We start from the raw sequence: 17,110 nt of genomic DNA on the forward strand, positions 1-17,110 counted from the left end.
GCCCATTATGTTGGAGGTTTTATTTAATTTTCGTGTAGGGTAAAATAATCGAAAGCCGGATAAATCACTGAATCGTGGTATCACTTTCCGAAAGTAATTATTCGACCCTTATTGCCTGGGTTACACGAATATCACTTTGGGATAAGACAGAGATTAGTTCTTGTTATTGGCAGTAAACAAGAACTCTTTTTCAGAGGAGTATTAGATGTTCGTAACTTGTGTCTCATCTCATGCATATTGGTTAATATATTTATATACACCCTTAATCATGAAAGAGTCTTTTATTAAAATCAATTGGCCGATTGATTAATAAAAGTATCTTCTATAATATTCAAAAGTGGTTACAGGAAGAATATTTCTATAAACATATATTATCACTTCCATCATTAAAGTAAAACTTGTTACTTTTACAATAAACAAATATTATATTTTACAACTATCAAAGCATGAGTGATTACTTTATAATAAACAAGTATTATTCCTTCCACTATTAAAGTAAAAGTGGGTCCAGGAATAATTCTTCCGTAATCACTCAAAATTGTGTTAAGTGTTTTCTTGCTACTGCCTCTTAAGGACCAGCAGCGCAAAAGTCAGCAAAAGGACCAGCAGCGCAAAAGTCAGCAAAAGGACCAGCAGCGCAAAGGAGTCAGCATAGGGACCAGCAGCGCAAAAGTCAGCAAACAGGACCAGCAGCGCAGAGGAACCAGCAAACAGGACCAGCAGCGCAGAGGAACTAGCAAACAGGACCAGCTGCGCAGAACAACCAGCACAGGGACCAGCTGCGCAGAACAACCAGCACAAGGACCAGCAATGCAGAACAACCAGCACAAGGACCAGCAATGCAGAACAACCAGCACAAAACACTTAGCCAAATTTCAGCTTACTAAGAAAACTTAGTACTGAAAACACTTAGTCAAATTTCAGGTAGACCAAGTCATGATAGTAAATAATGGAAAACCACTTTTAGGTCCGGGTAATCTATCACTTAATGGGTGTACACTCCGTACCTCCAAACCCATTTACAAGTGTAGATTAAAACCCACAATTACACTAAATTTCCAACAATCCTCCCCAATTTAGTGCAATTCGTTTCATGAGAATTAAACAAATTAAAACAAAACTCATGCATAAATGAAAATATCTTGAAGATTGAATTTTCACCTTAGTACATTACGCATTCCAAATATTCGAGAATCGGGGTGTTCTAAGAATTGAACCCTTCAACCCATTTGAATAACTGAAAATAACATACACATAAGTTTTCAAATACTCTAAAGCTATCCTGACACTTTACAAGCCATGTGTCCATATCCTTTCATGAATGTATCTAAAGCAAAAGTCCAAGCTTTGTTGAAGCGGCAAAACTTCACATTCACATAGGTAGTTGATTTCAGTCATGCACCTGCTCATGCACTTTTTCAAATGAACTATTAAGAAGCCAGACTTCAACCTCTCCTTCAGCAGGTCCGAGTACATACAATACCTTGGGATGATACAAAACTTATGTACTCCAAATTTCTAAGTATAAGCCTTCCACATTGAATTCAACTTCTAATTTTTATCAGAAGGGAATTGGGTATCTTATAATTAGAAATTTATGCGGACTTTAAACCCATCCCCACAGCAGACTTGTCAACCAAGTCTCTTGCCAATCCCTTCGTCAAGTGATCAGCTAAATTCTGTTGTGACCTCACGAACACTATAGAAATCACCCCATTCATGATGAGTTCACGAATCATGCTATGTCTGACACCTAAGTGTCTAGACTTTCCATTGTACATCTGGCTATAAGCCTTTGCCAATGTCGCAGCACTATCACAATGGATAGACATGGGTGCTATAGGTTTAGGCCATAATGGTATCTCATGGATCAAGTTTCTAAGCCATTCTTCTTCTTTACCAGCAGCAGCTAAAGCAACAAACTCAGATTCCATCGTTGAGTTGGTAATACATGTCTGCTTCTTAGAAGCCCATGAAATAGCACCTCCCCCAAGCAAGAACACCCAACCACTCGTTGAAGAATGATCTTCAATATTGGTTATCCAACTCGCATCAGAATATCCTTCTATTACCGAAGGAAACCCATTATAAGATAAACTATAGTCCATAGTTTTCTTCAAGTACTTCAGTACCCGCCTAATTGATTGCCAGTGATGAGTACTAGGATTACTAGTATATCTACTCAGTTTTCCCACAGCAAAAGCAATATCCGGCCTTGTACAAGTCATGGCGTACATCAAACAGCCAATCACCTGAGAATACTCAAGTTGTGATACAGCTTCACCTTGATTAGGCATAAGCTTCTCACTTGGATCAACAGGGGTACTCACAGGATTACATTCAAAGCAATTGAACTTTTTCAACACCTTCTCAATATAATGAGATTGACAAATCGAAATTCCTTTGCTTTCACGTTTGATCCTAATGCCAAGGATAACGTCAGCCTCCCCCATATCTTTCATGGAGAATTTTGATGACAAAAATTCTTTTGTTAAATCAACCTGACTTTGGTCAGTCCCAAAGATTAACATGTCATCAACATATAGACAAATTATAACTCCTTTTACCAGAATCATCAAATTTACTATATACACATTTATCTGCTTGGTTTAATTTAAAACCACTAGATAAAATCACTTCATCAAACTTTTGATGCCATTGCTTGGGTGCTTGTTTCAAACCATATAAGGATTTTACAAGTTTGCACACCTTGCCTTCATTTCCTAGCATGACAAAGCCCTGAGGTTGGTTCATATAAACCTCCTCATCCAATTCACCATTCAAGAATGCTGTCTTCACATCCATCTGGTGAATAACTAGATTGTGAATCGTAGCCAAAGCAATCAGCAGTCTAATGGTAGTGATACGTGCCACGGGAGCATAAGTATCAAAATAGTCAATTCCAGACTTTTGTCTAAAGCCTTGAATGACTAACCTTGCCTTGAACTTTTCAATAGTTCCATCCACCTTCATCTTCTTTTTGAAAATCCATTTGCAACCCAAAGGTTTGCAACCAGGAGGTAGATCAGCTAACACCCAAGTGTTATTGCCCATGATAGAATCTATCTCATCATTAATTGCCTCTTTCCAGAATGCAACATCCCGAGACCTCATTGCTTCATCATATGTTTTAGGATCATCATCAACACTGAAACAATAGGAATATTGGGTAGAAACATCATCCCTAGAACCTTCAACTAAGTATAGTTGAAAATCTGGTCCAAATGATTTAGGTTTCCTTTTTCTTTTGCTTTTCCGAAGCTCAAGTGACTGATCAACAGCCTTTTCAGAGACTTCATCATTACAATCCTTATTGATTCCATTGTTACTTGGAATCATATCCTTTGGTCTAGGTATAGATGAAAATCGATTTTCATCAAAGATTGCATCCCTTGAATCAATCACAGAATTGATTGAGACAAACTCATTAGGCTCTATTACATAGAACCTATATGCCTTGGAATGTTCGACATATCCAACAAATATGCAATCTATACCTCTTTCACCTAAACTTTTCTTCTTGGGATCAGGTAGTCTTACAACCGCCCTACAGCCCCATACCCGAAGATAATTCAAGTTAGGTTTCCTTTTATTCCAAAGTTCATAAGGTGTAATCTTGTTTCTTTTGTTAGGAACTCTATTAAGCAAATAACAAGCTGTTAACATAGCTTCCTCCCAAAATCCTTCACTTAAACCCGAATAGGATAACATGGAATTAACCATTTCCTTAAGGACCCTATTCTTCCTTTCAGATATACCATTTTGTTGTGGAGTATAAGGAGCTGTGGTCTCATGGATAATACCAACGGATTGGAAATACGATTGGTCAATGTATTCACCTCCCCTATCTGTTCTAAGTCTTTTAATCAAAGCCTTTTGTTGTAATTCTACTTCAGTTTTAAATATTTTAAATTTATCTAATGCTTCATCCTTAGTATGTAACAAATAAACATAGCAAAATCTAGAAGCATCATCAATAAAAGTCACAAAATATTTCTTGTTCCCTAAAGTAGGAGTAGCATGCAAATCACATAAATCACTATGTATTAATTCTAAAATTTTAGTATCACGATGTACATTTTGAAATGGTTTCTTAGTGATCTTTGTTAACATACACGTTTTACACTTTTCATTGTTCATGTCAAAAGCCGGTATTAATCCATCTTTAGACATATCTTGCATTCTTTTAAAGTGTATATGTCCTAGTCTAGCATGCCAAAGTGTAGAATTATTTATGCTAGAAGTAGATATAAAAGCAAAATTAACATTCAAGTGATTAATGTTAAGTCTAAACATTCTATTGCATAAATAACCAAAACCAACAAACATACCATGTTTTGACAAAACAAACTTATCAGATTCAATCACTTGTTTATAAGCACAACAATTTAACACACTACTGGAAACCAAATTTTTTCTTATTTGTGGTACATGCAAAACATCAAACAAACAAATAGTTTTTCCAGAACTAAAACACAAATCCACACTTCCACGTCCATGAACAGAGGCTGTTGACTCATTTCCCATATGAAGAATTGATCCATCAGTCACGGACTCGTAAGTCTTGAACCAAAATCTATCCTTGCATACATGGGTGGTGGCTCCCGAGTCAACCCACCACGCGACATCATCATCCTGCACAAAATAAGCCTCAGATATATATGAAACATAATAATTCTCATTTGAATTATTAAATATATTCTGACCTTTCGAGTTGTGGTTGTTTAAACCATTTCCCGAACCGCTTGTGCTAGATCCTTTGACATTATTATTACCAAAAATAACCTTGCAATCCTTTTTCATGTGTCCAGTTTTACCACACTTCCAACAAGTCAATTTAGACTTCTTGTTCGGATTAGCCTTGTTATAACCTTGATGTTTACGTTTGCCCTTTTTGTCATTATTACTAGTGAACTTTTTATGTTCCACCATATTGACAACAGACGTACCAGCAACTTCGTTGCTCTTTGGCTTGTCATTATCCTGCAACCTGAGGGATTCCTCAATACGCAGATGACTACCCAACTCAACAAGAGTTAACTCCTCCTTCTTATGTTTCAAAGAATGTTTAAATTCTTTCCAAGATGGAGGTAGTTTATCAATTATGCTTGAGACTTGAATAGACTCATCCATGTTCATCTTATGTTGTGTGAATTGACCAAGTATACGAATGAGCTCATTGTATTGTTCCAAGACCGGTCTAGAATCGACCATCTTGTAATTATTAAAATTACTCACAAGGAACTTTTTACTAGAAGCATCCTCAGACATATACTTGGTTTCTAAACAGTCCCATAGTTCTTTAGAAGATTCAACATTTAGGTAAATATCAAAAAGGGAATCAGCCATACCATTGAGGATTAAACCTCTAGCGATGTAGTCATCGTTCTCCCACTTGCACCTTTTCCGAATTTGTTCAATAGTGGCATCATCACCATGATCTTCAGGAATTGGTGTGCTGAGTACGTACACCACACTCATGCTGCTCAGAAAGAAGTGCATCTTCTTTTGCCATCTCCTAAAATCAATTCCCTCAAACTTATCAAGTTTGGAGAAATTCGCCGTCATGTGTTTCATCGTAGCCGCCATCGATTATAACATATAATTACTTTCGATTGTTGGAGGTTTTATTTAATTTTCGTGTAGGGTAAAATAATCGAAAGCCGGATAAATCACTGAATCGTGGTATCACTTTCCGAAAGTAATTATTCGACCCTTATTGCCTGGGTTACACGAATATCACTTTGGGATAAGACAGAGATTAGTTCTTGTTATTGGCAGTAAACAAGAACTCTTTTTCAGAGGAGTATTAGATGTTCGTAACTTGTGTCTCATCTCATGCATATTGGTTAATATATTTATATACACCCTTAATCATGAAAGAGTCTTTTATTAATATCAATTGGCCGATTGATTAATAAAAGTATCTTCTATAATATTCAAAAGTGGTTACAGGAAGAATATTTCTATAAACATATATTATCACTTCCATCATTAAAGTAAAACTTGTTACTTTTACAATAAACAAATATTATATTTTACAACTATCAAAGCATGAGTGATTACTTTATAATAAACAAGTATTATTCCTTCCACTATTAAAGTAAAAGTGGGTCCAGGAATAATTCTTCCGTAATCACTCAAAATTGTGTTAAGTGTTTTCTTGCTACTGCCTCTTAAGGACCAGCAGCGCAAAAGTCAGCAAAAGGACCAACAGCGCAAAAGTCAGCAAAAGGACCAGCAGCGCAAAGGAGTCAGCATAGGGACCAGCAGCACAAAAGTCAGCAAACAGGACCAGCAGCGCAGAGGAACCAGCAAACAGGACCAGCAGCGCAGAGGAACCAGCAAACAGGACCAGCTGCGCAGAACAACCAGCACAGGGACCAGCTGCGCAGAACAACCAGCACAAGGACCAGCAATGCAGAACAACCAGCACAAGGACCAGCAATGCAGAACAACCAGCACAAAACACTTAGCCAAATTTCAGCTTACTAAGAAAACTTAGTACTGAAAACACTTAGTCAAATTTCAGGTAGACCAAGTCATGATAGTAAATAATGGAAAACCACTTTTAGGTCCGGGTAATCTATCACTTAATGGGTGTACACTCCGTACCTCCAAACCCATTTACAAGTGTAGATTAAAACCCACAAATACACTAAATTTCCAACACATTATTTATCCAGACGATGTTTTATGGTTCTGGATGCTTCTCAACAGGTAGTTTCAATTTGGAGATGAGATCCCTCGAGATAATATTTTCGCAACTTCCATTGTCGATAACTAATTCAAAAATCTGATTGGCGATAGTGCACCGTGTTCGGAATAGCAAATTTCGTTGATTTTCAATAGCTTTTGGAGTAGCAAAACTTTACGAACAACAAGGGTGGAAGAATTATCTTCAACTCCATCGGGTTCGCAGACCCCGTCAAATTCCCCGGTCTCATCATTATACTCCTCCTCATAATCGTACTCCGCCATATATATATATATATATATATATATATATATATATATATATATATATATATATATATATATATATATATATATATATATATATATATATATATATATATATATATACCTTACGTTGGGGACAATTATTCGATCGATGACCTACTTGATTACAGCGGTAACATTTATCGTTTATCGGTCGGCTATAGGGGTTGGCTACTGGTGGTTTTCCTGCCTCTTTATTCCCTTTGTCATTCTTTGTAGATTCAAATGTTGTGGAGGCATTCTTTACTAAGGGTTTTGGATTAGATGATTCACCATTAAACCGCTTAGTATTGTCGCTTGAATAGCTACCTTTCGCTCCCATGGCTTCTGCTCGTCGTGCTAAATTGTGAGCCTCGGTCATGCTCATAATCACATGACATCCAATTTTATCACGGATAGAGGGGCGCAAACCGTATAGGTTCCTCGAGATTTGTTGTCCTTCGGTCTCCATCAAATTGTTCCTAGATGCCAATCGTAAAAATTTTGCGGTGTACTCGGCCACTGTCTTTATCCCTTGACGCAGGGCTTGGTACTGCTCGAACAAGAATTGATCGTAATTCGGAGGTAGAAAACTGGCCATTAACATCCGTTTCATCTTCCGCCAGTCCCGAACTGATTGTTTTCCCCCTCGACGCCGTTGGTTTTGTACTTGTTCCCACCATGATGAGGCTCCACCTTTCAATCTATAAGCTACCAATTTGACTTGTTTAGTTTCTGGAATTTTGGCAAACTCGAAGAAACGTTCTACTTCGGCCAGCCAATCCAAAAACTCTTCAATATTAAGGGTTCCATTGAATGGAGGAATATCCACTTTCAAACGATAATCATCGTGTCGGTTTTGTCGCCTCATGGGAAATTCTCGTTCTTCTTGAAATTCTGGAAACTCCTCGTCTGATGATGATTCTCCCTCCATAATGACGGGATACTTTAATTTCGTTACATGTCGGTAATGTCGTGATGGTGGGGGTATTGGTGGCGGTTGCTGTAGGTGTGGTGGTCGTTGTGGGTGTTGATAGTGATCGGTACGCTGGTGGTAATGGGGTGGAGCTCGTGAATGGCTGCCGAGAGTAACCCTCCCTGGATCATAACCATCCTTAGGTCCTTCCCGATCCCGCTGCAAATCTTGGACATTAAGTTCTGTCCGCGTAAGACGTTCATTAATGTCTTTGAGAGTAGCATTGATCGAGTCTATCCCTTTGAGTACGTTAGAAAGATCGTTCTCCGTAACCCTTTCTTCGCCGGTCATTGAAACGAGTGAACCTCGCTCTTGAAATGCCCTGTTCATATACATTATAAATGATTCACAATAGTTGATTACATCGTGAGGTGTTTGACCTCTATATGATATATTTTACAAACATTTCATTCGTTTTTAGAAGACAAACTTTCATTTCATCAAAAGTTGACAGCATGGATACCATTTCATAATATATCCAACTATAATTGACTTAATAATAATCTTGATGAACTCGACGACTTGAATGCAACGTCTTTTGAAATATGTTATAAATGACTCCAAGTAATATCTTTAAAATGAGCAAATGCACATCGAAAGATTTCTTTCAAACCTGAGAATAAACATGCTTTCAAGTGTCAACCAAAAGGTTGGTGAGTTCATTAGTTTATCATAAACAATCATTTCCATTAATTTAATAGACCACAAGATTTTCATTTCATTTCTCATAGATATCATGCATCTGCATAAAAATCATTCATATGGATTGAACACCTGGTAACCAACCTTAACAGGATGCATATAGAATATCCCCATCATTCCGGGACTCTCATCGGACATGATAAATCGAAGTACTAAAGCATCCGTAACTCGGATGACGCTTGTTGGGCCAAATAGATATATCTTTAGGATTTACGTCAATTGATGGCAATTATAATAAACACCAATTCTTAGGCTACCAAGCTAAAAAGGGGCATATTCGGTTCGATAATCCAACCATAGAATGTAGTTTTGATCACTTGTGTCTATTTCGTAACACATTTATAAAAGCAGCGCATGTATTCTCAGTCCCAAAAATATATATTGCAAAAGCATTTAAAAAGGGAGCAAATGAAACTCACAATACGATATTTTGTAGTAAAATATGCATACGACGGTACTGAACAATGCAGGGTTGGCCTCGGATTCACGAACCTATATCATTTATATATTTATTAATATACACAATTATATTCGAATGAATATATATATGAATTTATTAGTTACACCATTTTTATATTAGTAACATATATTTTTAATTTGTGTATACATTCAAAATGATTAATATTTTCATAGTTATATATCTGTATATCTGTTTAGTATTATAGTAAAAATACCTAAATTGTTATATATGAGTATTTCTGAAATAATTTGTTAATATAGTTAATATATACTTATAATAATATTTTTAAAACTTTTATTTTTATCTTCATAATACTTTTAATAATAATGATATTGTTATTACTAATAATCATAATACTTTTTGTTTTAAAATGATAACTTTAAATAAATGGTTAATTATGATAATAAGTTTTAATAATAATAGTAGCACTGATAACAATAATCTTAATAATAATAACAATAATAATAATGATAATGTTAAGATAGTACTCATAACAATAATAATGATAATAATGATATTACAAATTTTAAATATGTTACTATACTAATAGAAATGATACTAATGTCAATATTAATGAAAAACAATAATTTTATTATTTTCATAATAATACTAATAATATTCATAATTGTATCTAAAATTATAATAATGATAATAAATTATAACTTTTGTAGATATACCTATTTTAGTAATAGTAATAATAATAATTATTATAATACTTGTAATGATAACAATAATTAATATCAACAATAACAATTAATAATAATAACAATAATAATAATAATAAATATAACATAATAAAAAGAAATCTACCTTCAAATAAGCTTTTTATTAAAAAAAAATGCCTCAAGCGAGGCTCAAACCCATGACCCCTCGTTCACCCGCAAACCTGCTTAACCATCTGGCTAATTCCATTTTTCTGGAATTAAGGCAACCCAATATATATAAAAACCCATTTTTCCTTAACCTCCTTTTCTTCTTCTTTCTTTCAAACACCATCGGCCAAAATCACACAACACACAATACAAGCTACTTAAGGTTTTAATTAAAACTTGTAACTGAATTAAACCGACTGGTATTGGATGTATTTGTTTTAAAAAAATAATAAAACTAAAAATACCTAATGTATCATGCGAAGAACAAAAACAAAACTCAAATTCAAATTTTGAATTCCAAATTGTTTTAGGCTATAATTATAACATGAAAGAGGTCTTAAATCGTTTATGTAAACTTTTTGAATCATCAATTGATCCTAAAATAGAAACATGAACTCAAATTTAATCCAAGAACACTTGTTGACTTTTTAATTTTGAAACTTTGACTATCAAATTCGTGATCAATAGAAAGAATTGGAAGTTGAGTTTTTGCAGAAAGATTGAGTGAATAATTCTTAACAAAACTGCATTTTTAGTTTTTGGAATTAGATTAGAAATCGAGCTATGATAATTTCATGGTGGAAACAGAGGTACCGTCTAAAAAAAATAAAATACTGACATTAACAAACAATAAAAATAAATGGATGTTATAATTGATGTAGAGGATGGAGAGTTTGAATGAATTCCTTCATATCACACAGCAACCGTTTGACCTATATTATGATTTATGGGTCGACAGAATATTGAGCCAAGGAGAAACAAACAAAAGAAGAATAAAGGAGATAAAGACTTGTAACAAATTCGACAATTACAAAATTTTATTACAGTATCTGTTGAAATTATCAGATTCGTACTTTATTTCCTAATTTTATAATTTTTATAATTATTATAAATAAATAAATAAATAAATATCCTAGTAATATTAATACTAATTAATAATTATATTAATAATACAAAGTAATAACAATAGAAATACTAATAATAATAATTATTATATTATTAATAATAATGGTATTATTTATATTGGTATTTGTGTTAATAATAATAAAGATAATGATAAAAATAATAAAAGTAATGCTAATAAAAATCTTATAGTAATAATAATAATTATTAATGATATTATCTAATGACAATACTAATAAGTTGTATGTTTAAAATTTTATATATGTTATATAATATTAATAATACAAATATTAATATTAATATTACTATTAACAATAATAATGATTGTAATAAAAATATTGACATGCCAATGTATTTAGGCTTATAATTAAATTTACTATAATAATATTACATACTATCATTTATGTAACACTTATATTATATAATAACATTTTTGAATATTTAACATTTATATATATTATATATATTACAACATACATATACTATTAATTGTGTACAGAATTCATATATATGTGTGTGTGTGTATATATATATATATATATATATATATATATATATATATTATTAACATCTTATTTATTTTGTATATTACTTTACATTTTTAATTCAAACGATTAAATGGTATTATATTAATTCAAATTAATATATACACTTATTATATATATATATATATATATATATATATATATATATATATATATATATATATATATATATATATATATATATATATATATATATATATATATATATATATATATATTTACATATCCATTTACATACAATTGTTCGTGAATCGTCGAGCATGGTCAAAGAGTAATTGATTACATGAATGTAGTTCTAAAATTTTGAGATTCAATTTAATAGATTTTACTTATCTTGTCGAAACCATATAAAGATTAAGTTTAAATTTGGTCGAAAATTTTCGGGTCGTCACAGCTCTGATACCAATTGATGAGGATCAAGATACGTTGGAAGACAAACATTCTTTGCAACAAACGATTAAAACACAAACGTGGATTAACCTGGGTAAATACCCACGTAAAACTAATGTTACGTAAAAGAAGAGTATAAACTCAAAACACATTTTATTAATTCAAGAGATGATTGCATAGCTATGTGCATATGTGAGTATATATTATACTCCACAAAAACTGTAACCAACTAGAACTTGTAAGCTAACTTGGACCCTACACAAACTCTAATTGGAGTAACTAAATAATTTAAATAAGTTAATAAAGTTAATAAATAAAATAGATAGACTTTGCTTTGTAATCGACTTCAAACTCGATCTCGGTATTCAATCTGGTTCCACATCAGTCTAATTGAGTTTTACTGTCAAGGTTCCTTTCTTTGCAATTAATCGGTAAACTGTTACTAGAAGAAAATACACACAAATGTTTATGTACATTAATTTAGCATTTACTAAGTAACTGATTGATTTGAATCTACTAATTCCTTTATCTAGACCTACCGAAATGAACCAAAATGGAATTGGCTATAGTTCAAATGAAAAAATGTAACTTTTAAAGATTTATATGAACTTACAGTATCTAGAGGTTGCAACTTAGATAACCCTTCTAACTTCTCTCTCATTAGTTTCATTTTCTCCTTCATGTAGTTTTGCTCCGATTGCTCCTGTTGAAACCCCCAAACTAGTTCCTCTAAAGCTGTTGATCATTCCACCAAAGCTGTTGATCTTTTCGTTTCAGACTTTAACTCAATTCTTAAATTTTCTATAGCTAAAACATGTTTCATTGAAGTTGAACACCCTTTTACACATCCAGGAATACATTTTAGCTTTTTCAAACATATATCTGCTGAAGTACATGAAGAACTAGTTTCTCACTCTACAATAACCATTTTTCTTGTAGTGCGTACATCCGGTTCCAGTGCATGGCTTGACTTCTATGTAACACAAAGTGTGACGATCGCTCCAAATCCATATGGACGAACACGTCATTCATTGATTTCATTGCGAGGTATTTGACCTCTATATGATACGTTTTGTAAACATTGCATTCTTTTGAAAAGGCACACCATATATGAATATTTAAATTAAAGGTTTTCGACATCTGATGATTTCTACATATAAACAATCACCGTAAATAATAGTTTACAATAGTATTTCCGTTGACAATGCAGTCAAAATAAGATGGATGGTGATGATTTTGTGAATGCAACGTTTTCTTGAATAAATTATGTATGACTCCATGCACATGGCTTGTATAACATATACGCAAACAGCGGAAGACTTCTAGGGAACCTGAGAATAAACATGCTAACAAGTGTCAATACAAAGGTTGGTGAGTTCATAGTTTTAGTGTTATGCATAATCTGTTTATAAAGGTGGATCACAAGATTTCAGTTATTTCATCCAGAAATGTTTATCAATAGATTCTACGTAACAGAGCACCCTGATAACTAAGCTTTAACGTTATAATGATAAATACCCCATTCGTTTTAAATACACGCAAACCAACGTGTCCTAAACTTCAAATAACACACGTCCGTTAAAAGGCTAGTGCTCTAGCTCGGACGGGGATGTCAAGCCCTATGGATCCATATACCGTTATTTGCGCCCACTAGTCCACATCCTATGTACTGGCAGTTACTAGTTACCAAATCTAAGGGATTTTCGGTTTAAACTCAGTGTAGAATTAAGTATGTACTTGTATCCATTGCGTTTAAAATAAAGTGCATGTATTCTCAGCCCAAAAATATATTGCAAAAGCAATTAAAAAGGGATCAATGAAACTCGCCTTATCAGCATATAAAGTTGTTCATCGTAATGTGACCGAGAGTCGGATTATCAAATAATCGTAGATCTCAACATATCAATATTGAGATTCAATATTGTAGGAAAGTACGTAGATGTAACGAATATGATAAACACTAGGTTTGATTCATAAATATATCCCCGAATATTACCCATAACCTCCTTGGCAATAACCCATAGTTTCCTTAGTTATAATCGGTTTGTAACACGAATTAAAATACCCGTGTATCACTTGTTACAGTACCATACTACTAATTTAAAATTTAAGCTAGGAAATATACAGAGTGATTTATTTGTGTGAGTGTGTGCGTGTTTTTAAGTTCCTAATCACAAGTACTTCGTTCATATACATATATATATATATATATATATATATATATATATATATATATATATATATATATATATATATAAAATAATATAATATATAATATAATAATAATAAATAGGTAAGCCGCCATCACTTTTTATGTCGACAAACTTTTTATGTCGACAAACATTACGCGTCTTGCGTAGATAGGTAGGCGGTACGTGAATGGTGTCTTCACGAAAGTTGTAGATTTTTGAGTTACGGACGTTTGGACACTAGAATAACCCTTTTTCGAGTCAGTATGATTTAGTTATGATTTTTCTCGTACAAGTGCGCAAGTTTAGTGATTTCCATCATTTTAACTTGAAATCTTGAGATGAAATGTTGTATTCTTTTAGTGCTCATTAGAAACTTTTATTTTATCTTTATTTTCATTTTCATATCATTAAAAATCCATAAAAACATATTAATAATCAAATTCTATTATATCAAAAAACGTGTCCATACTAAATCGAATAACTATAGTTCTTTAAAACTAATTACATTCACATCTTTTTATCGAAACGTTATAATAATTAAAAATATATTATTTCGAAGAATGCTTTCATATATTTGAACTAAATCGAATAAATATAATTTAGTTTTCCAGAATTAGTTATATTCAAAATCATTCTTTAAAAGGTTTCATCTATGTCATAAAACGTTTTCAATATTAAGAAAACTAAATAATTAACTTTATCAAGAGACACGAGACAATCATTGTGTTGAAAGTTAATCTCTACTAACCTTTGTCCAGTAATCGTTAATTGACATATTTGTTCTTACTTGTAGGTCACTTTACCATTTATTCCGAATATCGTTAAAAAGAAAAGGTTTTCTAAATCAAAGTGGACCTCTCAATGGAGACTCACGATCATACAATGTATCTGATAAATCAATCACTTGATATTATCTTTTAATTCCGTTGATAATTATATTAAACCTATATCGAAACATATACGTTCGTGTAAAGTATTATACGTCTAATACTCTGTTAACGTTTTCAAGTTATAATATATACACATATACATATATAATCATGTTCGTTCATATAATGGTTCGTGAATCATTGGAATTTGGTCGAGGTTAAATGAATGTATGAACATAGTTTAAAATTCTTGAGATTCAACTTAACAAACTTTGCTTATCGTGTCGGAATAATATAAAGATTAAAGTTTAAATTTGTTCGAAAATTTCTGGGTCATCACAGTACCTACCCGTTAAAGAAATTTTGTCCCGAAATTTAAGTGTGGTCGTCATGGCTAACAATAAAAATGTTTTTATGATGAATATGAGTCGATAAATAAAGTTTTATCACCGTTGAATAATATGGATAAAACAATCCAATTACTCGAAGTGTATGAGGGAAGTTATTGTAATAAAGTGAAATAGAGAATAGAGATGCGTCTTATCTCTTGACGTAGTAACGATTGATTTCTGAAATTTATGGAATAGAAAGTCTTCATAATCTAAATAAGATTTGATTCTTCAGAATTTAAGGAAATTAAGATCTTTAATTAAATGAGGTCACCTACCTCGATTGCTCTGTCTGTTATTTCGCTTATAAATTGACCTCTTCTATTTCATTTATTTTCACCACTCCTATAATCTTCTTCCTTATTTCATACATCTTAATAGATTGTGAAAATGCTTCATCCAGTTCTGATTCTTGATATACTCCTAACTTTCATATCTATCATTCTTCTTTTTCATCTGCCGTCGGAGGAATCTATTCACTTTTACTATACTCTTGGCTTTATAGTGTTTTTAGTTCTCCTGTGCCTTTACGTTGCAATACATATTGATATACATGGTTTGTAATTTATGTGTTTTTATCGGGCTTTATATTCTCCGTTATATTTCGGAGCTTCATGCTTTCGTTCTCTCTTCCCGCCTTCAAGTCAAGCGAATAATGGTCCAGAATTCGTAGGTATGGAGTTTTGGATGAACATAGTTAATGTTCTAAGAAAAAAAAATTTAATGGCACGATCTTGATTTATCAAATTAACAGAATATCTGGAAAAGACCGAATCATCAAGAAATATATTTTTTTGATATATTTAGAGAGTATATCGAATAAAAGAGTTATGTAACATGGTTCATGATGAGGGTGGGATCTGTGAACCTTTATCACTTTTCATTAGAAACTCAGCATGACTTACTGTAATATAATCACGTTGATCAAGTGTCATTATATTATACTAATTCATGCTTCAGTTCCCAACACTATTTCAAAACATTCATATTTTAAACTTGAAGGTTTCAGAATTTAGAAACTAAAATAGTTTCTTTTATGATATTATACAAATAGCGCGAAGAGGTAATAATTTCAGATAAGAATGGTTTTGAAAAATATCTTCAGAAATATGGAGGATATTTATAATGGAAGATACGATGATATCTTAGAATATTTAAGATAAGATGATGATGAAGAATATTGTCCGCAATGGTTTTAGAGTAAGGAGCAAGGTATTTGCTAAGGATTTCAGCAAACACTGAATCATTTGTATTCTTTGAAGGTAGATTTCATCTTTGTGATTTGTCCACAGCCTCCTTCATGGTCTGCTCAATCTGTTTTTCAGTTTCAAACCCTCTCTTTTTCTCAGCTTTACCACCATACTATTCTTTATCATCAAACTTTTGACTGTTAAGGTCGTTTACAGTTTTTGCTGCGTCATCAGCATTTTTCCAAAATTCGGAGACTAGTTTCGTAGTTTGGGATGTTTTTCAGAAACTTCCCATTCGAAGTATGCCAGTCTTGAAGATAAATGTTATATATATATAACTGTTGTCATAGAAAATGCTGCGAGATTCAAAATACTGATTGCTAATTCCCGGTAGTTGATATGTCAATTGCCGTTACAAGATGTGGATGAGTACATGATAGGGTTTCAATGAGTATAAGGATTTTTTGGAAGGTCAAAGATCAATGAAGTTGTTGGTAAATTTATCGCTAATGTGGTGGAACATAAAAGGTTCCCCAGTAACAAAAACGTATATGTCAAAGTTACAAGTCTGAAAGGTCGTCGTTGACTGGTTGAACGGTTGATAATACTGGATACTTTGAAAAGGAATTGCAAGATTATTT

The 17,110-nt window shown here is 32.7% G+C and overlaps 1 protein-coding gene across 1 annotated transcript; it reads right to left on the reverse strand.

The window, feature by feature from the left end:
• Positions 1-4,466: 4,466 nt before the first annotated feature.
• Positions 4,467-5,149, reverse strand: LOC139876266 (uncharacterized). The gene is made up of 2 exons (XM_071863567.1): positions 4,707-5,149; positions 4,467-4,635 (listed from the first exon to the last, which is right to left on the reverse strand). The coding sequence occupies exons 1-2, from the start codon at positions 5,137-5,139 to the stop codon at positions 4,631-4,633; spliced, it is 438 nt and encodes a 145-aa protein (XP_071719668.1). The 5' UTR covers positions 5,140-5,149; the 3' UTR covers positions 4,467-4,630.
• Between the last annotated feature and the right edge of the window lie 11,961 nt (positions 5,150-17,110).

Source organism: Rutidosis leptorrhynchoides, chromosome 11 (assembly GCF_046630445.1).
Source record: "Rutidosis leptorrhynchoides isolate AG116_Rl617_1_P2 chromosome 11, CSIRO_AGI_Rlap_v1, whole genome shotgun sequence".
Taxonomy (NCBI): Eukaryota; Viridiplantae; Streptophyta; class Magnoliopsida; order Asterales; family Asteraceae; genus Rutidosis; species Rutidosis leptorrhynchoides.